The sequence below is a fragment of the Phascolarctos cinereus genome, unplaced genomic scaffold (genome assembly GCF_003287225.1).
Source record: "Phascolarctos cinereus isolate Bilbo 61053 unplaced genomic scaffold, phaCin_HiC Scaffold_4;HRSCAF=312, whole genome shotgun sequence".
In the NCBI taxonomy this organism is placed as follows: domain Eukaryota; kingdom Metazoa; phylum Chordata; class Mammalia; order Diprotodontia; family Phascolarctidae; genus Phascolarctos; species Phascolarctos cinereus.
Window position 1 is genome coordinate 161,561,173 of NW_027555847.1, and position 26,573 is coordinate 161,587,745.

The following is a 26,573-nucleotide window of genomic DNA, read 5'->3' on the forward strand; positions in this document are numbered from 1 at the left end:
CACCAGTATAGGACTTGAGTATCTGAGCCTTGAGGGTTGCTGCTGACCCTATGCCTAAAAGCCACAAATGTGGTAGAGCATGAATAAGCTTCTTTCTTAGAATATTGTCTACCTACCAGGCCAACTGGACTATGTTCCTGTTTAGGGGTATAGCCTTGCTCTAATTCATTCATCTACATCCAACCAATATTTATGGAACATCTATTAGTCATTCAGTAACACAATGTGAAGTTCTGTGAGACTATAAATATAATAATGGTGATGAAGATAATGATCACAGTCAGGAAAAAAATGGTTTGAATACCATCTCAGACACTAGTTTGATCTACTGGGCAAGTCTCTTAATCTCTCTGAACTTCAGTTTAATGTGTAAAAAGAATTAATTCTATTTCACAGGGCTGTGGTAAGGATCAAATGAGATATACAAATTGCTTTGAAAACCGTAAAGTACCATAACATAATTTTTTAAACTTATTATTATCACTATTACATAGCACCTTTTGGTTAAAAAGTGTTGTCTTTACAACCACCTTGGAAAAGTTGCAGTATAAAGACCACTATTCTCATCTTTTAGATGAAGAAACTGAGGTTTAGAGGGATTTTATTTGTCCAAGGTCTTATAGCTGGAAAGTGATAACACTGTGATTTGAACCCAAATTTCCTAACCACAACTCTTTTCTATGACTTCACAGCATATAAAGTAAAATCTAGAATATGTTTTGAATGAATGGTTGGTAAACATCTAGAAAATAAAATAGTGATCCAGAAAGCCAGCATGACTTCATCAAGATCATATAATTAGAAGAAAAACAAGAAATGGGGAAAAAATCTTTGCAGTAAGTATCTCTGTTTAAGGTCTCATTTCTAAAACATATGGGGAACTGAGTCAAATTGATAAAATGGTCAAATAATATGAGTAGGCAGCTTTCAGAGGAAGAATCAAAGCCATCAATAGCCACATGAAAAAAATACATTAAATCGCTAGTAATTAGAGAAATGCAATTAAAACAACTCTGAAGGACCACCTCATACCCATCAGATAACAAAAAAGGAAAGTGACAAATACTGGAGGGGATCTGGGAAAACGGACACACTAATGCACTGTTGGTAGAAATGTGAACTAACTGGAAAGCAATTTGGAGTTATGTCCAAAAGGCTATTAAATTGTACATACCCTTTGACCCAGTGATACTGGGCTATATGTCAAGGAGATCAAAGAAAGAGGAAAAGGGGGCAGGTAGGTGGTGCAGTGGATAGAGCACCGACCTTGAAATCAGGAGGACCTGAATTCAAATCTGGCCTCAGACCAAACACTTGACACTCACTAGCTGTGTGACCCTGGGCAAGTCACTTAACCCCAATTGCCTAAAACCAAAAACAAACAAAAAAAAAGAAAGAAAGAGGAAAAGGACCCATATGTATAAAAATATTTATGGCAGCTCTTTTTCGTGGTGGCAAAGAATTGCAAACTGGGGGGATGCCTATCAATTGGGGAATGGCTGAATGTGATGGAATGTTATTATGCTGTTGGTTACAAGACTGATGAGGTGTCATTGTATAGTGTAGTCGTGTCAAATTGGAGGCCCACGTTGACTTAGAAAACCACAAATGGACATTATTTGTGTTTTATTTTATTTTTAATTATTTTGTTAAACATTTCCCAATTGCTTTATAATCTGGTTCCAGCTATCCTCAGGATACATCCCGTCAAGCACCTGGAGTTGTGGATAGAAAGCTAGCCTTGGAGCCAGTCAGGAAGACCAGGGTTCAAATCCCACTTCTGATATGTTGACTATGTGACCTAAGGCAAGTCACTTACTCTAGGCATCTGTCTAAGACTTTAAGTTACAGAGAATGCACCTACCTGCATTGGTAGAGGCATTCCTCATCTGGGAGTTTCCTTTGCCAACGAAATCAAAGGTCCACTCTCTATCTCTGTCTCTACTAGACTAGTAGATCATTGGAATGCTGTAGATATAGTTTACCTAGATTTCAGCAAAGTATTTGACAATGCTTTTCAAGGTCTCCTTGTATATAAGATGAAGAAATGTGGGTTAGATGATAGTAAAATCGGGTGGATTTAGAACAGGCTAATGGCTCAGTGTCAACTTGGAGAATGTTCTCTAGTGGAATACCCCTGAGAATTGTCCTTAATCCTGTGTTGTTTAATGTTTTTATTATCATATTTGCAGATGTCACAAAGCCAGGAGGGGGAGCCAACACTTTGAATAATAAAGTTCTGAACAAAAAAGATCTCAGCAGGTCAGAACAGTGGAGCATACCTAACAAAATGATATCCGGTAGGGGTTAATGTAAAGTCTCACATACAAAAAAAATCTGGGGTTTTAGTGAACTGCAAGCTCACTTTGAATCAGAGATGCAAAATGGCAGTCTAAAAAAAAAATCTAATGTGATCTTAGGCCGATTAAGAGAGGCATAGTGTCCAGAATAAATGTGAGGTATTGTGTTTAATTCTGGGCACGGCATGTTAAGGATGATAATAGACCAGAGAGCATCCATCAGAGGGCAAGCAGGTGAAGGAGCTTAAGCGCGATTAAATAACTGAAGATGCTTAGTTTGGAGAAAGGAGGTTTAGGGGAGGAGCCAGCAGCTACCATCTTCAAGAACTTGAAGGGCTATCATGAGGAAGAGGTTTTATATTGGTTCTGCATGGCCCAAGAAGACAGAACCAGGAACAGTGGACAGAAGTTGCAGCAAGATAAATATAACTAGATGAAAAATTCCCTAATGCTTAGAGATATGAAACAATGAAATAAACCATCTCTAGAGGTAGTCCTCCTCCATAGAGGGCTTCAGGTGGGAATGTTGCAGAGGGGTTTAGGTTTGTTTTGTATTAGATGGCCTGTGAACTTTCTTCCAACTTGGAAATTTGGCCATTCTGCAAGTCTCTGATATCAAGAAACTTGAAGACACATACAGAAAAATCAACTAGACAAGAAGATAGCAGCACAAAACAGTAACATAAAAGGTATCATAGTAAATGAGTTGGGTAGAGAATAAGTCCTATGAATTCAGAGAAGGGAGAGATAACTATAGGTAGAAATTTTCAAGGAAGGCTTCATGGAAGAGGCAGATCTTGAAGGATTATCTAGAATGTGGATAGGCAAGAATTAGGTCTATTCTGCAATTCTCTTAAGTCATGGAGATTATAGAAAGGCTAAGGTGAGGTTACACTGAAAATTTCAATACTAGACAGACCCTGGACAATATATAAAGTTTTGTACATAAAATTTTCAGCCAGTATCCCTTAACCCAAATGTACTTGCTCCATGGTAAAATTTTTCCTTGAGTATTTTAAGGCTGACCGACCTTGACTCCATTTGCCCTGACCAGCCTCTCTTTGTTGGGCCTGCAAATAATTCTAATCCCAAATTATCCATTCTTTGCCTAGTTTGTCCACAGTGTCGATGATCCACCTCCTCCCAACCCTAGTATCATGACACAGAGAAACCATGTCCTTATTCAAATAATTCAAATAATTAACCAGTGACTGCTCTTTTCTTTGAAGGACCTAAAGTATTAGGAGGGGGACTGTGCCCTTCCTCTCATTCACTCACCCACTCCTAAGCCTAAATGTCACAGACACACCAGGCTGGTTCCCAAACCAGTTCCCCAGTCTTTGCCTCCCCATTGGTTTCATCAGGTGTAGGAAGGGATAAGACTTTTGGACCCCACCCTCAGGCTATTTTTCAAACAAAGAAAAGCCTTTGCCAACCAATATTTAAGTGATCTTGCTGAGAGAATGGTCAATTCTGTGAGCTTTGTGGGCTTGCATTCAGGAGAAGGGATGAAAATTAAGAACCTAGCAGGATTCCAAGACCAGTGGCTACATCCTGTCTTTCAACACCCTCTTAGCCCCAGACACCACCCAACACTCCTTGAAACCAGCACATTTAGCTTCCAAGATGCCTATCCTGGCCACAGTTTTCATATGACCCTGGAGCAGAGAAATGGAGAGGTATCTTGTAAAGCAAAATGGCCCTAAATCCTTCTTCCTTTTCTGTGGGTGAGGGTGACTTAGAATCATATAATCCATAGAATGTTAGAGCTTGAAGGGACCTTTAAGAGATGATCTAGTCCAGGGGTGGGGAACCTGTGGCCTTGAGGCCTTATGTGGCCACACATATACGTGAGTGTGTTAATGCATTTTGTATGTAGTTTTGTGAGTGGTCTGAATTCTGGTGCCGGGAGGTACTTGGAATGTGGGAGGGACCTGGAATTTGGAGTGAGTGAGGTAGAGCTCCTCCAAGTCCCAAGAACCTGTAGAGCCAGTCAAGGCCCTTTCATCTCTGTAATGAATATATATTTGGGCAGCCAGATGTTTCACCTGCAGTCTGTCAGAAAGTCTGATGGAGCCGATAGGGGCCCCTCCCTACCATCCACTTAGCCCCAGCCCTGTTTCTGTTCCCACCCTCCCACAAAAAGTCATTCAGTCCAGCACAGAATGGAAATCTTCCTAGGAAAAGATAGGAAGGACCCCCAGGGAGGGCAAAGGGGTATGGGACTGAAAGAAAGGACGTCCTTGGAGATGAAGAAGAAAGAAAGGAGAAAAGGAAGGTGGGTCTCAATGTGAATAGGTAATCCATTCATTACTTTTTCTGTTCCACTCACTGCTTTTTCCAGGACCTAACATTGTTTGGCACATAGTAGGCAAAAAGAAGTCTTGTTGATAGATTGATTTTCAAGACTAAAACAGTTGGAACCAACCTGCAAATCAGACTTGCTTTCCGACTCACTCACCCCAGTGTACTTCTGGATAGAAGGAATAACTCTGGCCCCTCCTATCCTTATTCAGAGGCTGAGAACAGGTACACAGGTAGGAGAGGTCTGAAGCTCTTTTATTTTTAGATCACCTGCATTTCCAACCACATCCCATATCCTGAGCTGGGTTCTTTCCTAAGACCTTCCCTTCTGTCTTCTAGGGAAGGAAGAGATGAAGAGGACCCCAATTATCTAGGACTCAGCTGAAAAAAATGTCCAACTTTCACAATTTATTGGAAAACTTTATTCACTGGGACTGACCCAAGCAGATGAATCAAGTGCTTGTCCTTTTCAAACGAACAATCATAGAAAAATTGGCAGAGAGGAAGGAAAGTAGGTAGGTTCCCATCCAGAAGGGGTAACTTCAGGTCTGGTGAGAGGTCACTTTAAAGAAAACCCCACTTTCCTGAGATGAGACTAGCATCAGTTCAAAGATGAACCAGTTAGGTGAGGCAGAACTGGAGCTGGGTCCCAGTATTTTTGCTGTCTCCAGGAGACAACCCTTTCATGCCTCTTAAACTTCCCCATCTTTGAGCTGAAGTTCTTAGAGTCAATGCTGAAGAACATGCAGTCTGCAGAGGCCAGGGGATTCCAAAGCTTTATTTCACAATCACAGTCAGGAAGAGTGGGTGTAATAATGGAGAACAGATTCAGAGCACATTTCTCCAGAGGATTAGGCCTTGTTTTCTTCTCTTTTGGCTTGTTATACTAGAACATGGATTGATTCCAGGAGGGTTCAGGGAGGGTCTCTGTCCAGGGTGGTAAAGAGGACCTCTTGTTTACTCACTCTGTTTACAAGTCTATTTACTATATTCCCTGGTAAAAAAGGGAAGACTTGGTCCAACTCAAAACCCAGAAGGACTGAACGAATTGTTGGTTATTGGCCTGGACGTGGAAGTCATAATTCTCTGGACTGGCTTTTTCAAAAGTTGAAGTTATTCCAGGAGAGTGTTTAAAGGACACAGAATAACCAAACCCAACTCCATCTGGGTTTGAAACCTTAGGTGCTAATACAAAACAGCCTCTTCTTTGTCTTCTCTGTGTGTATGTGGGGGGGGGGCACTTGAGGAGCCAAAGGGAAAAGAAACAGGGATCTCTCCAGCACAGATACAGAGTCCCTGCTTTATCTTCCTAGAGAATGGGAGAAATTGTCAGCATCCTTTACAATCAAACACTCTCTCTGGAAGTAAAGCAAAGCAGATTAGAAAAGTTGGAAACGGGGAAAGCTTCTGAGGTTTGCCCATGTCCCATCATTGCCCAGGATGGAAGACATGTGTTGAAAATAGAACATGTATTCTTGGAACCAAAAAAAAAGATGAGAAAATGCAATTCCTTTCCTTTTTTGCAGGTGTGTGGGGATCTATGGGTGTAGAACACTGCATATGATGTTAGACTCGGTTGAACTAAAGAAAGATGAACTTTTTCTCCATTTTCCTTTCTAAATATTTGTTTCAGGGGATAGCTCTCTAGGCAAGAGAAGGGAGAGGGATATATTTGGAAATGCAGGTGATCTAAAAATAAAAGAGGATAATTTTTCCCCCTAAAAAATAGAATGTGAAAAAGGAACACCCCTGATCAAAATAGTTTGGAAAACTATTTTTTTAGATTTTACTATAACTACCTGTCCAGCTTACTATTTCTACAGAGAAGCTATAGCTTTTAATTCTAGGAAAATTCTGCCAAATCCTCACTACTTTAATTTTCTCAACATATCACAGAGTCCTATTTTACTTATGAGAAAACTGAGGTAAGAGCTGACAAGTGATTCCTCCCCACACAGTCTATCTGACAGAACTAGAAAAAACCAATCTTGTTTCATTAACCTGTGCTCCAGCCTTGTGCATACTTTAGAGCTGGGTCTGTGTGATCCTTTTATGGATGTTACAAAAGCCAGTACCCATGGCATGATGTCAGAACCAGCTGGCACTTTAAAAACTAAAAAAAGTGTCCTGGGATACTCAGCTCATTTGAGCTGATTCTTTAGCAAGCTGGAACCGGCTCTTGTTTAGAGTTCTGGATGTATTCTTGACACTGAAGTTGGAAATTTGGAAATAACAGCAATATTTAGAAATCTCTGTTCAAACATCTGGAGCTGCTTTTAAAACAAAGAGATGAAATGAAACACTTATTGGTAATAGAGATTTAATTAGGACTTTACAATCCTACAGCCCCAAACTTTCATCAAACTAAATAACAGAACTAGAGTAGAATGCAAAATATCAATCTCAAACAAAATCGTCTAATGTTTCCTTCTTCATTTGAGCAGATTGAGTGGGTTTTGGGGGGAGAGGGTGGGTCAGTGTTCATCACCAGAAGGCTGGAAAAGAAGGTGGAAAGGGAGCTGAATTTGGAGTCATGGCACTTGGAGTCAAATCTTGGCATTTTTACTTACTAGCTGTGTGACCTTGGGCAAATCACTTTACTCTTCTGGGCTGGGGCCTCATCTGTAAAATGAAATGTTGGATAAGATATAAGAGGATGTGTGTGTGTGTGTGTGTGTGTGTGTGTGTGTGTGTGTGTGTGGAGAGAGAGAGAGAGAGAGACAGAGAGACAGAGAGAGAGAGAGAGAGAGAGAGAGAGAAGAGAGAGAGAGAGTCTGCAGTGTTCTTGCTTTACTGTCAAACGCTGATCTGTTTGCAGTGAAAGGGGGAGTGGTGGTAGGAGGAATTTGATCACAAAGGTATTTAGAATAACACTCTTTCCAAACTAGTTTTCACTCTTGACCTGAGAGCAGCTGGCAATAAGATGCTAACCTGTGGAAAGAGAGATCCTGTTGCTAAGCTTCTAGTAACAGCCGGTCCTTCCACATGCCTTGCTAGATGAATTGCATTTCTTGTCCCTTAGAAGAAAAAACCCAAGGAAGTGAGTTTGCTCCCCTCAAGAGGCCATCATCATCCCCAGAGGAGGATGAGTAACTAAAACAGGAGAGGAGCTGCAACCTGGGACCATTTCCATGGGGGTGTGACTCAGAGAGCCCACGCTTTGAACTGAGGGCACCTTTCACCTAAAGGCTTTGGCAGGACCTTTAGCTATCTCTGTACCTATTTTGGAGAAGCAGAGCTATAGTATGAAATACCAAAACTGGAGCTTTTGGCTTGCCACCCCTGGGTATTGGCCAGCTCTACTGGACTTCCCTCTCTGGAGCCTTCCACCAACGCTACCAGTAGAACTGTAACCATCCGTGACAGAGAAACAGTTCCTGAGCACCTGGCTCAGCCCCTCCTCTCAATTGCATCCAACCGAATCTTGCTGCCTGGGCTGGGAGCACCAGGTCACAAAGTCCATCCATGATTAAAATACACTTGCTGGGCCAAACCAACCATCTACAATATTTTTGAAATTTTCTTATTCTCTCCAGCTCTCCTGGAGGGGACTGCTAAGAACCAGAAAGCTCCATGCCTTTTCCAAATCATGCTAGTGGTCCCCTTTCCACTTCCCAGCTGGGTCTCTCTTGCCATGAGATGGTAGAAGGGAGCTTGGCTTGGATTCTACAATGTGAGAATAGGGCCACCTTCTTGACAGGGCTAGCTCATTTTACTCAGGGGCTGCTAAACAGCCCTCCTGAAGGACCAGGCTTGAGTTCTAAATAATCTGGACTGTATCAGAGCCTAGGACACAGAGAGAATGTAGCTTTTCGTCAGGCCTCAAGCCAGCTATTTCTACCTGTACAGTCTCTATCTCCTGGCACCACCCCTCCTGCCCCCCCCCAAAAGACCCCCAAGTGCAGTTTTCTAAGCTTTGTTCTCTTTCAGTATGAGAAAGTTGTATGTTCCCTTTAGGGGAGGTTCAGCAGAACATTGGCCTGAGAGCTTAGGTACAGGGTGTGCTCTATGGAAATATTCCCTGCCATAACCAATTTCATTTTGTGTTTCTGGCCCTGAGTCAGTCCCCCAGCTCTTAGTCACTTCTATAATCTGGAAGAATCCTCCCTTTTGGGGTTAACTTCATTTCAGAAACCTCATGAAGGGCCAGGGAAGATGGGTGGTGAAGGATCAAAGCCCCAGCCTACAGAGCTGGTATTTCTGGAATGTGGATATGTCCACACCTCTCTGACACCCATTTTCACCTCTTTTCCTCCTCACATCCTACTGTGGCAGGTATTCCTGAGTTCTAGTATTGTGATCACAGATCAGAGAATGTTAGGGCTAGAAGGGACCTTAGAGATCATTTCAACCAGCCCTCTCATTTTTCAGATAAGGAAACTGAGGCCCAGGGGGAGTGAAATGGCATACCCCAGGGCACACTGCCATTTAGTCCTAGAGACTGGGATTAGAACCTAACAGTCCTAATTCTCAGCAATAGTGTCCTTTACACTACATTATGTTCTTACCCCAGTGGACTTTGGCTTATAGCATTCATTTCATTTAATTAGCTGATGCTGGCTCATTAGAGTGTCCAGGGCTCTGGAAAAGTTAATGGGGATGAGGGTGGGTTCTAGATCAGAGGAAAAGTTAGTTCTTCCCTTTAGGACCTATTTCCTGAAAGTTATCCTTCCTCTCCCATCTACTCCCCCCTCTGACTTTTCCAGTGCATACCCTCTTTCTGTTCAGATTTTAGAGAGCTAACAGCACCATGGGGCAGCTAGGTGGCATAGTGGATAGAAAGCCTAGCCTGGAGTTGGGAAGGCCCTTCTTCCTGAGTTCAAATCTAGCCTCAGACACTTACTAGCTGTGTGACCCTGGGCAAGTCACTTAACCCTGTTTTTCATCTGCAAAATGTTTCCTCATCTGTAAAATGATTTAGAGAAGTAAATGGCAAAACCACTCTAGTGTCTTTGCCAAGAAAACCCCAAATGGGGTCACAAAGAGTGGGATATGACTGAACAAAAACAAACAGCACCATAACATTTTCTAGACTGCTTGGGGGTTTCATTTAGTATCATTTTATTTACCTTAGCCTTTTATTCAAACATTGTTTGGTTTGGAGTTTAAAAACTTGGCTTTTGAATGTTTTATCTGTCATACCTTCCTTTGTTCCTGTATTCTACATACTAAATCTTCTGAAGCAAAGAATCATAGAATCAGATTTAGATATGAAAGGGACTTAGAGGTCATCCACTCCAATCCATTCTTTTAACAGATAGGGAACATGAGGCTCAAAGATTTGCCCTAAAGTAGCAGAGACAGAATTCGAACCCAAATCCCTTGACTCTAAATTCATCATTCTTTCGTGTCTTCACACTGAGAGGTTAATAATCAGAACTTTATATGATAAAGCAGAACAGAATGCCTAGCACTGTGCCATGCACAAAGGTGGTACTTAAGAAATGTTTGGCAAATGGAAATTATGTTAAGAGCTTGCCCTAGATTTGTCACTGACATGACATCAAATTACTTCCCTCCCAACTCCCTCAGCTCCCTTATCTGCTAAATGCTGAGAATGATATCCATTTCTGTGGTCTCATAAGGCAGCTAATAAGAGTTAATGTGGTACAAGTCAAATGTAGTTTGCTGGGTATTAATGTCCCGTCACAGAAAGCATTGGTTCAGACTTGTGATTTCATTAGGCTAAGGAATATCAGGTTTCTCTACCAATGTCATCTATTCTGAGGTACTGAAAAGATAAGTGACTGACCCAGAGTCACCCAGCCGGCACTTATCAAAGGCTGGACTTGAACCTAAGGCCCTCCTGACTCTGAGGTAGCACTCCCTCCACTTACCTAGACTGCCTCTCAGATAACCATAATGCTGGAGTAACAATAGTAATGAACAGCCAGTCAAAGCCTATCATTAGGACAATTTGATCCTCTAAGTGGAACAGCATATATGAGCAAGGGGAAGGAAGAGAAAAGGGCAGTGAATTGAGACTGGATCACTTTTCCGAAGTGCCACATCACATTCACAAATGAGAAACAAGGCCTCTGACTCCTAGGCTGTGTCTAGCTTGGAAGGCCTTGTCCCTTGTTTTTTCAAACAGGTTGATCTGGTAAGAAATGAGGTTAGAATTGAATTCTTCCATCTGGTTCCTCTTCCCTTGCTCTGAGTGCCAGGAGATACTGAAGATCATGTTATCTCCCTGCTTCCTTCTCCTTGTCCACAGCCATTTGGTGTAGAATTTAGAGCTCAAGTGGATTTTAGAGATCATGCCCAACTCCCCTCACTTTATAGATGAGGAAACTGAGGCAAACAGATGTGAAGAGACTTGTCCAGGGTCACATGGGTGATGAGTGGCAGAGCCAGCACTTGAACATGGCCTTTTGACTCCAGGTCCACTGCCCTTTCCATTTACCATGGGAAGGGTGGTTGTGTCTCCTTAGCAAGGCTTTGGCAAATTGGACATCAGTATATTGCTTGTTATAGGCACTAATCACCTGGGTTCCTATAAGGAGGCAGCCTGTTAAGGCAAAATCTTATAAAACCAGAGAGTTGGATTTGAATTCAGACTCCACTACTTACTGCCTTTGTGACCTTGGACAAGTCACTTAACTCCTCTAGGCCTCATTTTCCTCGTTTGTAAAAGGAAGGGGTTTAACCAGATAATAGTATCATAGATTGGAAGCTGGAAAGGACCTTACAGGTCATTCAGTCTCTCTCTTTCATTTTACAGATGAGTAAGCCAACACCCAGTTACATGGGAATGATAAATAATGGCTAGCATTTATTTACCACTTTATCAAGGCTTGCAAAGTACTTGAAAAATATAATCTCATTTGATCCTCTTAACAACCCTAGGAGACAGGTGCTATTATTATTCCCATTCTACAGGTGAAGGGGTTTAAGTGACTTGCCCAGGACCACACAGCCAGTAGGTATCCAAGGCTTGATTTGAACTCAGATCTTGATTCCAAAGCCATTGCTTTTCTCATTGTACCATACCAGGGACCCTTCTAGCTCTAAATCTATGATCCTATGAATAAATACGTGTTGATTGACTAATTAAAATAATTCTCTCCCCACAGGAAACTCCTGGGTAATTAAAGTGAGTTACTATAATGATAGGTATTAATCAGGAAGGGGGAATGTAATTGGTGAAGCAGCAAAGCTTTGCTTAGTTTAATGATTGGATCCTTTCCCTTCCACAACACCAAAGTCAACATGACATGGAATTTGAAAAGGCCACCACATTTCCCATGGCTCACGGAAGATAGCTTAGATCCCCTGGTCAGAAACAGACCCTGGTGCCTTTTGCATTCCTGTAATGGGCACATAGCATAAATCCCCTGTGATAGGACATGGGAAGGCTAAAGGTGACAATTTCCTCCTCCAGAGCCCCAGCCTATCCCTCTTTCCTTAAGAAGATGGCCCAGGAGACCGGGCTATAACAGTGGTGAGAGAATAACAAAACCTTTTAGAATAGAGGTATTAGACTTGTCCTGGGGCAGCTAGGTGGTGCCATGGATAGAGCACTGCGCTTGGAATCGAAGATTCATCTTCATGAGTTCAAAATTAGCCTCAGACATTTAACTGAAACAAACAAACAAACAAACAAACAAAAAGGCCAAAGTCTCCCATTGCTTCGGGGGCCATCTCCAGTTGTCCTGATCTGTGTCTTGCTACTGGACCCAGATGGCTCTGGAGAAGAGAGTGAGGCTGGTGACTTTGCATAGCCCTGCCTCACTCAGATCCAGTTCCCTTGCAAGTTAAGACATCGCCTTCTCGATGTCATTGGTCCTCTTTGAGAACGAAGGACAACAGCAGACACTTAACTAGATGTGTGACCCTGGGTGAGTCACTTAACCCTGTTTGCCCAAGTTTCCTCATCTGTAAAATAAACTGGAGAAGGAAGTGGCAAGCCACTCCAGTATCTTTGCCAAGAAAACCGCAAATGGGGTCACAAAGAGTGGGACAGGACTGAACAACAACAACAATGTTTACTGAATTATAAGATATGTTGTAGAAGGGATTCTTGTTCAAATGTGCTCTAGATTGGTCCTGAAGTCCTTTCTGACACTGAAATTGTGACATTCTTTGACTAATGTCCTTGAGGAATTTGCAAGCATTTAGATTTAGCTCAGGCTGCATTCCATGGTTCCCTTGTAGATTTCCCAGTGTGTGAGTTATTTCAAAGGCAGTACAGTAAACACATGTTCAGCTTTTCCCTCACTGACATTTGAAGCATAAGAGCAGTCTCAGACTTCTAAACCTAGTTTCTTGAATAAAAAACTCATTTTCTCAAGACAGAAGATAATTCAAATCTACAAAGATGTCAGCCCAAAACTGAAATCCAAACAAATACAGTAGGAATGAATTTTGAAAAGTTTGTTTCTGTTCCAGTCCCATATGCATCTTTTCAGAAACAAGCAGAGCAGCCAATGAATTTTACCCTAGACTCTCTTGTTTATCTAATAAGATTTGATGTAAACCCTCTGCCCAGGGAAGGAAGGGAGGCCAACTTCAGAACTGATTCTCAGTGTAGGGCAGAGATGGTAAGATAGAGTGACTAGCTTACTCTGATGACCCATATAGTCTCCTGGGGAGGTACAGTAAAGGGAGTGCTGAGCCTGGAGTCAGGAAGATATGAGTTCAAATCCAGCCTCAGACACTTACTAGCTGTGTGACCTTGGGCAAGTCACTTGATATGTTTGCTTCCATTTCCTCAGCTGTAAAATGGGGACCATCAGTTGTGAACTGATCCAGCCATTCTGGAGAGCAATTCGGAACAATGCCAAAGGGAAATAAAACTGCATATCCATTGATCTGTATCCCAAAAAGATCATAAAAAAAGGAAAAGGACCCACTAGTACAAAAATATTTATGGAAACTCTTTTTGTGGTGGCCAAGAATTGGAAATTAAGGGGATGCCCATCAATTGAGAAATGGCTGAACAAGCTGTGGTATATAAATGTAATGGAATACTATTGTGCTATAAGAAATGCAGGTGGACTTCAGAAAAGACTTCAGAAAAACGTGAAAAGACTTATATGAACTGATAATGAAATGAGCAGAAACCAGGAGAACATTGTACACAGTAACAACAACATTGTGTGATGACTGACTTTGATAGACTTAACTGTTCTGAGTATTGAAATGATCTAAGACAATTCCAAAAGACTCATGATGCTATCTATATCTAGAGAAAGAACTATGGAATCTGAATGCAGATTGAAGCATACTATTGTCTCTTTTTTTGGTTGTTTTTTGCGTTTCCTTTCTAATGGTTTTTCCCTTTGGTTCTGCTGCTTCTTTACAATATGACTAATGTGGAAATATGTTTAATATGATCATACATGTATAGCTTATATCAGATCACATCCTGTCTTGAGAAGGGGGGAGTGGAGAGAGGAGGGAAAATTTTAGAACTCAAAATCTTATAAAAGCAAATGCTGAAAACTAAAAATACATATATACATACATACATGTATATATATATATACACACACACACATATATTTAAAATGGGGACCATCAAAGTATCTACCTCCCAGGGTTGTTGTGAGGATAAAGTATTTGTAAGCACTTAGCACAGTGCCTGGCACATTGTAGGTGCTTACTAAATGCTTCTTTCCCTTCCTTTTCTATCACCCAACACTGTTACAGAGAGGGAAAAAAATAATCGCTAGCTCTGGGGTAAAAGGATGTGGTTTCAAATTCTGCCTCTCATGCTTACTAGCTGTGTGACCATGGAGAAGTCAGTTAGCCTCCCTGGGTCTTAGTTTCCTCATCTGTAAAATAAAAGGCTTGGACTAAGTGACTCTTAAAGTCCTTACAGCTCTGGATCTATAATTCTATGGTCTTTAATAGTTCTCTGGTATAGTTAACTGGCTAAGTGACTCAGTATCGTCAGGAATAATTAATTTATGCACCCAAGAGAAGTTTGAAAATTGTGCTCCTTTAGGTCCATGGAGAGTCACCATAGCATAATATAAAGAGTCAGGAAAAGCTAGGTTCAAATCCCAGCCCCTATGCTGCATATTGGCTGTGTGATCCTGGGCAAATCACTTAACCTTTTTGTGACCCAGGGAGTTCTCATAAGACTATCCTTTGCAGAACACGTCTGACCTGTATTGAAATTTCCTCCGTAGGAGTTCTCTCTTCCAATGGAAGATCAGGTCTGGTCCCCAAAATAGAGGTGGACGACATGATAAAGTAAATACCTGCCTGCCATGAAAAGAAGAAGTTTCTGGAGTTTGAATATGTACAATTATAGAAACTAATATTTAAAAATATCCTTCGGTATATCCCCATTTGTCCAATTCAATTAAATAAAAATGAATTCAGCACTTTTGTGCACAAGGTACTGTGGTACACAGTAGGTGTGTATTTACCTTGATTACAACTAATCTTGGCTCTGCTCACAGTTCCTCAAGCAGAAGATACCCCACCTGTTCTGCCCACAATCCCATTAGCCCCATTAGCTTTTATCCTATTAGGGAGGATATAATTTACTCCTAAACTTCACTTCCACTTATGTTCTTGAACCAGAATTTCTTGGTTCATAACATCTACAGGACCTGCTTGTTTCTCCTCCCTCTTCTCTAATATGTTTTCCTTCATTTACTTCCTCCCCCTTTTGACTCTAGTTCCTGCCCCTCTTTCTTCTGCATCTCTGTTCCTCCCCAGCCCTTATCCCAGAATTTTCTGCCACTCAGGACCTAACTTTGCAGTATAAGCCCATTCAGGGAACATGCTGGAATAAATCACCACTCATCCAGTTCACATGCCTTTCCTCTTAGGCCACAACTTGGAGCAACATCTTACACCCACCTTCTGACTATAACTGGCTATTTGATAGCTTCTCCTGGGGCTTTAAAAAAAGTGTGCGTGTGTGTGTGTGTGTGTGTGTGTGTGTGTGTGTTGTGTGTGTGTGTAAACACACACATATTTACTTATTATTTAAATGCAGACTGAAGATATTCTCATCCATTTAGATTAACTCAGATGATCCCTTGAAGAGTTTAGGGCATAGTTATCACCTTGGAATATATGTATTACACTAAAACAAAAGGTGCAGTTTTCCTGCTACGGTATTCAGACAGGTTGCAGCAAGCCTAGAGGGAGGGGTGTTGGGCTATCAGAAGAAGAGCATCTGCTTTCAGAAGGGAGGGTGTGGCTCTTTCTAGATTTTAAATCCCACCTCAGTAAAACGTGAAATTTCATCTAAATAATTCCCCCATCTCTTCCTCCCCCAAGTTTCCTGTCTTCTCCTACCCACTTTTCTCCTCTCCAGGCTCATCAGATGGATGGCCTCTGGAGTAAGGGGAGATAGGGTTTAAGTGATCTGTTTTCAGGGGTGCTGGGGGGAGCCCTTGCTGAAACTTCTGCAGGAAATTCTGGTTAAGTAATTCCCAGATATCTTTTTTAAAAATGCAAATGCAAATAAAAAAGGAAAATGTAGATCTTAGAAGTAATGCCCCTGATACCCCACCCAGTTGTTAGTGCCTTCCCCTCCCCAAATAACTTTGTATTTATTGTATATATAAACATATATATAAATATTTAATAGATTTATATGTGGATGTAGCTTTACTACCCTTCCTTCCCCATGTTATCTCCTACAGAATGTAAGCACCTTAAGGGCAGGGGCTATTTCACATTTGCTTTTATTACCTGACACATAGTAGGTGCTTATTAAATATTTGTTGATTGGCTGGGGCACACTGGTGCACTTTCCCACACCAGTCATCCTAGTCTGAGCCAGTGTGGGATAATTTTTTTTTCTCCTCCATAACCCTAATTGTGATCACTAGGGATTACATTGATGTTTTTAGTTGGGGAGAGGGCAACACATGAGGCAGATGTGGGCTTATCCTAGCTACAATTTACAGAGCTCATTATCTCCTGGAATCTGGACAGATGTGGAAAACAGACAGTGATGTGCTAGTCAGTGTTTAACAACAGGCTCCCCCAAAAGGTGCAACATACTTTTAATTCAATCTGCATCATCAACATTTTCTCCATCACTTTCTTAAGTTGAAACAATCAGCAGAACAATAAATCCAGTCCTGATTTGTAGTTTGCCACTTTCCAAGGTATAAAAAGTCACACTGAAAATTTAACAAGAGCCTCCCAAGAATCAGTGAGTTTAAGCTCACTCCAACACGCTGGGACTCATCAGAGGACCGAGATCAGCTCAATCAAAGAAACATGCTGCTGAGCTGGGGCTAGAACCCCAGAATATGATTCTTACCTTCTCTAACACAGCCCTCTCTTTCTGATTAGAACCAGAAAAGTAGTCCCTATATAATTTGTCAACTGGGCAACAGTCCCAAACTTTGAAAAAAGTCAGTTTCAAGGCAGCTAGGTGTCAGAAGTGAATAGAGCACCAGCTGTGAAGTCAGGAGGACCTGAGTTCAAATCTGCCCTTAGACAGTTGACACATACTAATTGTGTGACCCTGGGCAAGTCATTTAACCCCATTGCCTAGCGCCCCCCCCCGCAAAAAAAGAGTGAGTTGCCCCACTCCTCTATCCAGCTGAAAACTTGATGCCAGCTCTACCATCCCTGCAGGGCTCCCATAATTGGAAGCTCTTAGGTCTATTAGGTCTTTACTCTTTTCATAGGCTTTCATCATCAAAAGGAATGATAGGAGCTCCAAGGCAACTAGATACTTCATACTCCCAGGGGGCTATTCTCTCCTATAATTGAGCCCAGGCCACTTGATCCGTCTCTGAGAAACATCTCAGATATTTTTAATGTGAAGCCTTTCCCAGGAATTCTTCTGGGTTTCTATATATAAGACCTGTTATCTGGGCCATTCATTGGATGCTTCTTTACATCATTATTGAACATGTCCCCACATCTTAACTCCACAACTATGCAGGCTCCTAGAGAGCAGGGACTGTGGCTTCTTGGCACCCCACCCCTAATGCAAGGCTGGGCACATAGCAGGTGTTCACTAAGTACATGGTAAATGAAGGAAAGAAGGAATGACAGGGCTGGGAATAAGCCACCTCTTTCCCCATCAAGTCTCTGACCTCTCATGACCTGCAGGGCCCCAGGCACCAGGACCCCACCAGAGCACTTACACTATTATTAGCTGATTGTTTTAACACCCAGAACTTCCAGTAGAGCCCCACACCTATGATTAGGAGCCTAGGTAATAAGGAAGATGTTTCACACTTTGCCTTCTCCCCAATTTCAGCTGCTAAAAGATTGAAGATCAGGGAGGGAGTGGCCCTTTCCTCTTGAGCTCAGCTGTGATGCATACTGCTCAGAGGATCACAGATCTAGAGCTCGTATAGTCCATCCCCTTTATTTTACAGATGAGGAAGAACTGAGAATCTGGAGAGGTAAAGGGACTTGCTCAATTAACTTCACAAAGGTAGAAAGTCATAGTCAGCATTTGAACTCAGGACTCAGAGCTCAGCACCTTTTTTCCCCTTCCAATTTATGGCTATTTTGTGCCCTGAGCTTTACTTGGGTAGACAGCAAAGGTCTCTGAAACTGACTTTTTTCAAAGTTTGCAGGTTTTTCTGTCCTCTATGCTGGCTAGTATAGTGCTAGGCATATAAGTAAGGATTCAATAAGTGCTAGCTGAATTGATTTTTTTTTTTTTGGGTTTCTGGACCTCAGGATTCTCTGTATGAAGAGTATGGAGATCTTAGAATGATAAAAAAAAAACCACAACTTTATTTTGGTAGACATTTTCCCTTCCACCTACAATTATGATTCTATGAATAAATACTTGATTGGTTAATTAAAAGAAAACTCTCTACACAAGAAACTTCTAGGTAAAGTGGGCACTCCATATGAAATTTTTTGATTGACCACCTGAAGAGGATCTGTACAGCCCTCTGCCCCTGTCCTCTTGTTCCTCTTTCCTTTCTAATTGCTAAAGGCCTGAGATGAAGCTACTAATTTCTACAGTGATTACTTTTCTTGGAATTGGAACCAAGAGCCTTTCCCTTTAAATGTGCCAAAACCACTAACCTTGGTGGCCTGGGGAGAGGCCCCACGTCCACCTGCTCATTTATTTTGAGGAGGGAAGTGTGATTTACACAGCCTTTGCATAACCCTGTACAGTGAGGGGTGGGGCAGCTGGATGGTATTCATTATGTATTCCATTCCCCCATCTCTGTGCCATCTGTTTGCCCCTCCCTCCTACCCTTATTCCCCCCTTTCCCTCTCCCCACCAGCACAGAAGAATCCTGACTTCAAACAAGTCAGGAAAGGGCATTTCTTTCCACTTGCTTTGCCCAGGGAACCAGAGCCAGATTTATTTCCCACTTCCTTTAGGGTTTTTATAAGTAATCAGGATCTTATTTTTCTTCCTGCAGACCTAAGCTTTAAGGTGATGGGAAATAAGGGGGAGAGGTGGGAAAATGTGATCTGGGCTACCCAGGGTTTTCCTAGGAGCAGGGAGGGTGTAGACTAAGGCAAAACAAGGCAAGGTGAAGTGGGTTTGTAAAGGAATTGTGGCGGGGAACACAGGGGCCCCTTGAAGGAGAAGAGCCTTCTGAGGCTGGCACAGAGCATCTGATTGTGCAACAATACAGAGAACAGCAATGAGGAGCTGACCCTGGCCTGGTGTTGATAGCTGGGTCAGGATACAGTCAGCTGAAAAGAGAATTGTTCTTTCCTTTGCTACTGCCTAGCCCAGATGCTATAATCTTTTGGGAATGGGGACACAGGGAGACTGGAGACCTCGCAGGGGAAAGAAAAGGGCAATGGGATAAATGTTACTTCTCTAGAAAAAGTCAAGTCGAGATTATCAGCACTCTTTCCTTTTAAAAATTACTTTGTATTACTTTGTGTATATTTTCTTTCTTTTTTCTCTTTTCTTTATTTTTTGTATTCCCCAATCCCAGCACAGCTTCTAGTACATGGGTGCTCAAAATATAAAGTGTGTTGAATAGAATTGATGAGGAGTAAGTCTGGAAAATGATTTGTATGTAAGGGGAATTCTGTGACAATTCCCTCACCCTCCCATCTCTCTTTAAAAATCTCATTCATAAAGATGCCCAAATGCCAGTCTGATGACCCAAAACAGAGCAAATCTGGGCAAAGACTCAGAGCCCTAAGAACAAATCTGTTCAGGGAATCTGAAACCCAAGTTCTCATTGACCTCTCCTGGGAAAGTCCTATTTTTCACACAGTCCCTTATGGGGAAAGGGACAGTGAAACTGGGGACAGTGAGAATGGGATGGGTTAGATACACAGATTGAAGAGAAAGGAGGTAAGAGAAGCTATATACATAGGAGATGAAAACTATTATCAGAGAGATGGGTCAATGAGGTGGACTATTTTTAGAATACTGGCATTTTAGAACACTGACACCCCCTCGTACTGGGTAGAGAGTTAATGTAGTTTAGTGGAAAGATTCCTTGGAGTCAGGAGACTTCGTTTGGAATCTCAGGTCTAATGTGACGGATTCTTTTAACTTCTCTGAGTCTTTACCGATCTGCAAAGTGGGGATGACGATACCTGCGGTACCTGCCTCATAGGACTGTTGTTTGCAAAGACCAGTATTAAACTCTATAAATTCGAGTTATTATTCCACCACTGTCAGAAATCCCTTCTAACCCCAAGCTCTCAAAATACCACTTTGGCAAGAAGCTGGACAAAGCTTTCCTTAGTGGGAATCAGAGGACCCCAGGAGTCCTTCCTATCCTGCCCACCCTTTGGAGGCCAGAGGAAGCCCAGAGTTCCACCCCGTTCCCACCCCTTTCTCATCCTCCCCTCCCCAAGCTGGTTCTGCCTCGGTGCCCAAGCTCTATATCTCAATGAGGGTTTTCCCAAACCGGTTATTAAGTGAATACATTAGTACTTATCAAACCAACGTAGGCTGTTGCTTTAATCCAAACACATCAAGACATGTTATTCTCCATTCTCAGGCAGCTCTTCAAACCTGAACTAATGAGGTGCCTGCAAGTTTCGAGGCTGGGGTGGAGGGTGCGGGGGGGGGGAGAGCCTGGAGCCACACCCCTGCCAGGACTGAGCACGGACTCCGCAAAGGCCAGCCCCAAAGACTGTGTTGTGCTTTGTGGTCCTGGCCCGCACATCTCCCCTATCCCCGCAGGTTCAGACTCTCCTCTAGCAGGACCCTTGGGCTGCAGAGGCGGCCGCGGCTCCCGCAGCAGGTGGCCGGAAGTCATTCGACAGGTGGCCTTGCGTCCCCTCTCCCTGCTCAGACGGATCCCTTCCCCTCCCACCCTCCAGCCAGCTTAGAGCTTCTCCCTGGGGCAAAGCAGCCCCTAGGTGCCAACCCGCAGCCGTTTCCTCACCTCTTGGTCTGCACCGTGGGGCTGTATTTGCCTTTGTTTCTCTTCCTGAACAGCGAGTTCATCCTGCCCTCGGTGTGTGCACAGCTCCTGCCCGTCGGTGTATGTGTGTATGTTTGAAGGACTGGGGGTTTGGACCGGGGCAGTGGCGCAGGGAGGGTGGGTGGCAGCCTGGGCAGGTGTGAGAGCGGCGGTCAGGAGAGCCCCCAACTGCCGCCCACGGCTCTTGCTCCTGGTCACTACTCCAGGGGGGCGGGGTTGCACTGCCGGGCTGGGTCTAGCTCCAGAGGCTGTCTGTCTCTCTCCCTGTCCTGGGAGAAGGTGGTGCTTACCTTCATGTCACCCAGGCGGGCGGAGCCTCCCTCCCTGTTCCCCACCCTCTCGCTTTTACCCACACTCAGTGTGTGAGGCGGAGACCCAGGACCAGTGTGCACACGCATAGGGTGCGCATGAGAATAAGTTTTGTTTCCTTTTGCATATTCACCCGATGTTTAAAAGGGAGATGGTGGTGCAAGCATGCATGGGACTAGCATGGGTTGGGGGAGAGCAGACAGGCACTCAGCTGCAAGTTCAGCTGTAAACTCTGTGGAAGTGGCAGCCAAGCTCCCTCCCCCTTGGCCTGGAGTCCTGGCTTGAGACCCAGCTCTGCCCCACAGACTACAGATCCTGAGAGGGTTTCTGGGTATGGCAGTAATACCCAGCGAAACCCCTCATAGCAAGACACCAAATCAGGGCTTTCTTAATTTGGGCACACCCAGGCATATTTTTATCCCAGGGCCGGCAAACCCAGAATGTGGGTTTGTGGGCACATAGGATGAGGGATCCTGCAGGGCCAGGTGACTGGTTTCTGTACACTGGAAATTAAATAACACACCCGTTCCTCTTCCAGTTCTTGTGCACTTTTCAGGTTTAAGAAATTGAGTTGCAAGGACTAATGCGGAAATATGTTTAATATGATTGTACACGTATAGCCTATATCAAATTGCATGCCATCTTGGGGAGGGAGGGGGAGAAAATTTAGAACTCAAAATCTTATAAAAGTGAATGTTGAAAACTAAAAATGAATAAGTATTTTTTTAAAAAGGGGGAAAAAAAAGAAATTGAGTTGCAGGCATGATAGAAACAACCTGTCAACATCTAAAAACAAATTTATTAAAGTTTAAGACAGCTACATTATACATAAATCATACAAGTGCTCTTATTTCAGATCTTGTTTCATACAAAAATGCCTGTCTGGTTCTCTGATTAGCAGAATAAAGCCTGGATCAACTATGAGAAGAAAATAATTTGTTTTTCTATGTCATTCATAGATTATTTCTATCATTTTTACCACCCAAATTATTCAAGTTTTAAAACTGTAATAAAGAGTTAAGGAAGATCTTGTGTTGTATGGTTAGTAAGAGAGCACATTAGAATGAGAAATTGCATGGAAGTGGCATCATGAGTATCGCCAGAGAAATGTATGCTTGCAAAAAAATGTCGGGCAGGTCATATAGTGAGGGTGAGGGGTAACCAATGTAACTCCATTGGTATTTGTGCAATGTGGAGAAATCTGAGGAAGGCCCATCAGCACATTGGGTGGATCCCCTGTAGGGAATTTATGATAGGACAGGCAAGAGTTGCTCAGGACTGTCAGACACAGATGAATTGTGATCTGCATTGTGAGACAGAATCCCACATCAATGAAGGCACAGATTCATTGAACATCAGAGAAGATGAACTATTTTTACGTTCAGTGTATCCGCAGCATATCTACCCCTGGAGCAGCTACACATGGAATCCCTGCTGGGAGTAGCCCTTCCTCCCTTTCTGTTCTCTCTTCTCCCCTTTTCTCTGTGCCCAGCAGAGAGATTATCTGGGCATTAAGGATCATTTATTTTTCTGGCCTAGGCAGGGGATTTCTGCTCCCTAGTATGAAAGGTCCCCCCCCTCTCTAGGAGGCCTACATCTACAAAACTGTTCCACCTAAACAACCAATTATAGAGTTTAGCAAAGGTTTCTGGAAGCCCTGGAAGAGTGCCAGGTCTGGAGTCAGGAAGAACTGAGCTCAAACCTAGCCTCAGATACTTATTAGTTATATGGCCTTGGGCAAGTCATTTAACCTCTGCCTCAGTTTCCTCATTTGTAAAATGGGGATAATAATAATACCTACCTCAAAAGATTGTTGTGAGAATCAGACGAAATAATATTTGTAAAGCACTTAGCACAGTGCCTGGCACATAGTAGGTACTATGTAAATGCTTTTGTTGGGATAATGCATTTTGAGGCTTGGTCACATTCACCCATTCTTTATATCCATAGCCCCACTCATCTGTCCTTGAAGCATCTTTTAACAGTCCAGACCTGGTATATCAGCCCTTGGCTGCTAACGGTATTTAGCTGGCTGGTTCCCATGTCTGCTGAGACAGGTGGCAGGTTGTCCCAGCCAAGACTTCTATCCATGAGGTTAAATCCATCCCTGATGCTGTCCATCTCAGCCTTGACAATCAATGCCTGCTCATAGAGTGCTCCCTAGAGGCATAATCCTATCAACCTGAAGTTGTCAGTACACACAACCAGCTGAAATTCAACAAACATTCGGTTAGTGTCCACTGTATACAAAACACTGCTGGGAACACTGAGAAAAACCTGAAGATAAATTAAACGCTGCCCTTAACCTGAACAGAAGCTTCCAGTCTAGCAGGGAGAGCTTGCTTCTAGACAGAGGAATAGAAGGAAGTTCTGTGCAAGAGATACAGTGTTTGAACTTGGCCTTTTAAGATTACAATAATTACAATAATATTATGAGATTACAATAGTCAGAGATGGAAGATAGCCATTTATGGAGAATGGGGGGGACCAGGATCAAGGATGTGGGAAAGTGTAGGGTGTGTTAGGGAACCGTGAATACTACTTTGGCTAAAACACATAATGGGTGAAGGGAGGTAATGGGAAAGGGAGGAATCAAAGGTCATCAGGCTGCTAAAGTGGCAGCAGGATTGAAGGACAGTAACAGTACTTGTACCCATCAAATCTAACCAGGAGATGGGAATTTAAGGGAAAGAAGTTGTAGGGATTCAGCTAATGACAGCTTACATTTAAATAGCATGCATTGTTACATGTGATTTGCACAACTTTATGATGTGGGTACTACAGGTATTCTCATCTCCATTTTACAGATGAGGAAACTGAGTCTCAGATATGAAATAACTTGACCATGGTCAAACAGATAGCAAAGGGCAGAGACTCCATATCTCATATACTATCAGCTATGCCATGTTGCCTTTCATATCATAATTCTTAGGAGAGGGTTTGGGATGGCAAAAAGAAAGAGGAACTCTAAGGATAGGTAGAGCCAAGTCCTATATGGAATCCAGGGAAAGGATGGGAATAAGCATTTACTAAGCACTTACTCTGTGCTAGGTTCTCTGTGAAGTGCTTTGTAAATATTATCTCATTTGCTCCTCAAAACAACCTTGGGAAGTAGGTGCTAATATGAGCCCAATTTTACAGTTGGGGAAACTGAGGCAGGCAGTTTTTTTTTTTTAAAGTGAGTTGCCCAGAGTCACATAGCTAGTAAGTGTCTGAGGCTGGATTTGAACTCAGGTCTTCCTGATTCTAGGCCTAGAGCTCAGCAAAACTCAAACTATCAAAATTCTCCTTTTCTCTGAACCCTTTGATCATCTTCCCTCACTCAGGGAACCCCTCTTAGTGTCCACACCTAGAGGAATGACAAGTGGTTGTTAGCTTCAGGGGGAGAACTTTGGCATGTCATCAACCTGGCTATGGACTTGTCTTCATGTTCTAGGTCTTTTATTAGCAAGAGGGTCTCAGACTGACCTCAATGGGTGTACAACAGAACATTGTCGTCCAAGATTGGAGAATAGTCGTAGCTTTTTGTTTTTAAGCTCTCTTACTGACTCCCTGCTGATGGGGTCTCCCTGTCAGTGGCTGAGAAACCGAGGGCTCCATACTGGTCCCCCTTTCCACCCCATGGTTTCTCAGGCCCCAGGCAGCCTTGGGGAGGAATCCAGATGATTCAGTTGGACTGTGGTCAGACTAGGCTGGCCCAATTAGCAGATTCTGGGAGGAATGTGAATTGCTGTTCATGAGGAGGCTGGTTCTCCACCCTTTAGAGGTCTGAGTGCAGAGGAGTATGTGCATCTATATATTTGTGCTTATCAGCGTCCATACAGTTTGTGTTTATGTGTGTGTATGTTTGCATCCGAAAAACCTTATTTATTTAACTGTATATATGAGTTCAGTATGCCACAATGGACAGAGCTGGCCCAAGAATCAGGAAGAACTGGGTTTAAATCCAGCCTCTAACACAAATTGTCTGTGGCACCCTGGACAAGTCGTTTAACCTCTTAATGCCCCCAGGCAACTCCTTCAGATGATTATGAGTTTCAGTTCAAGAGCTGACCAGTACTGGTAGTGGGAGTTTCCTTACCTGAAGATGCCCATTCCAGTGAAATCACAGGTCAGGTCCAAATAAGCAAAACTGGCTCTCTGTGTGTAGTGGAGCTGTCCCAGAAGCATGGGGTGGGAAAGATTGCTGCTGGAAGCCCACAGAATCCCCTGCTGATGCTGATGGTCTTTTTCATATGTTCCTAAAAACCCTCTCAAGCCAAGTGACTCACAGATCGCCTTGACAGGGGCAAACCTGCTCTGTTTGGTTCTCCAAGATGGATGTTTGTTTTTCTAACAGTGTTTGTTTAATGGTTAACTCTCCTGATGTCATTTTTTTCGGAGGCATCAATTGCCATGATGCTTCTTGGTTATGGAGATACTCTGCTTATCTTGAGACCTATTTCCTCTACTCTGTGTTAGATTCAGATCCAAGGCTAGTCCATGGCTCACATCTTCTGTAGGCCTTTTGAGGTTCTCCTAAAGGAAGAGAAGCTTCCACTAAGCCTTCTACTTGTTCACCAGCCATTGTTTGCTCAGAGCTTGAGTGAAACTCAGGGTTTTCACCATTTTCACCACTTAGGGTTTGAAACAGCTTAAAACGAGAATTGCTACATTCCGAACACTACTTCCACTGGAAGAGGAAGGGGGAGGTGGAAAGCAGAGGGGAGAACTATTTCCTTTCCAAATATGTTGCCCACAATTCTTTTGGTTGTCTCTTTCCCTCAGGGGCCAGAGACTGGAGGCCCAATCTCACAAAGGACAAGAGTCTAAGAGCAAAGCCAGAGATCCATTCCATAGCCTGCAGCAGGCTGGCCACTACACTTGGGGAGGGGTTGCCTCATCTGGGTTTTCCAGTAGAGGGGAAGGGAGCAGGTCTGGAACTGCTTCAGCTTATGTTTTGTAACATTATTTGCTTTTCTTCTAGGACAATGAGAGGGATGGAAAATAATCCTGCCAAGGCCAATCAGAGCCAGGGCTACCGCCCAAAAGGATTGATTCATGGGGTTAACACTGGCGAGCCCCCAGAGTCACTTCCCAACCTTCCTCTCGGGGCCAAAGTTGGGGGCGGGTGCGTTGGCAATGACTCCGGGGGGGAAAGGAGAGGGCCTATTTGGAGAGGCTGGTATCTGTGGTGAGTCATCAGCACTGGAAACACTGAGCCCGCTGAGTCATCCTATCAGAATGCTGAATGAGGTTCCCCATCCTGCTGTCCTTTCCCCCAACACCTCCCTCCCTGATCCCATCTCACTGCCCCTCCCTGGATGCTTTCCTCTAGTAATCCATCCAGGTTCCCTTACAA

General features: G+C 43.2%; 1 protein-coding gene across 1 annotated transcript in view; it reads right to left on the bottom strand.

Annotated features, from left to right (window-relative positions):
• Nucleotides 1–21,249, bottom strand: part of PPL (periplakin) — a 44,463-nt gene extending 23,214 nt beyond the window's left edge. The window contains exon 1 of the mRNA XM_020978599.2: nt 20,885–21,249. Within this exon, the coding sequence (XP_020834258.1) occupies nt 20,885–20,946 (62 nt within the window). The 5' untranslated portion in view covers nt 20,947–21,249. The remainder of the gene's footprint in view (nt 1–20,884) is intronic.
• Between the last annotated feature and the right edge of the window lie 5,324 nt (nt 21,250–26,573).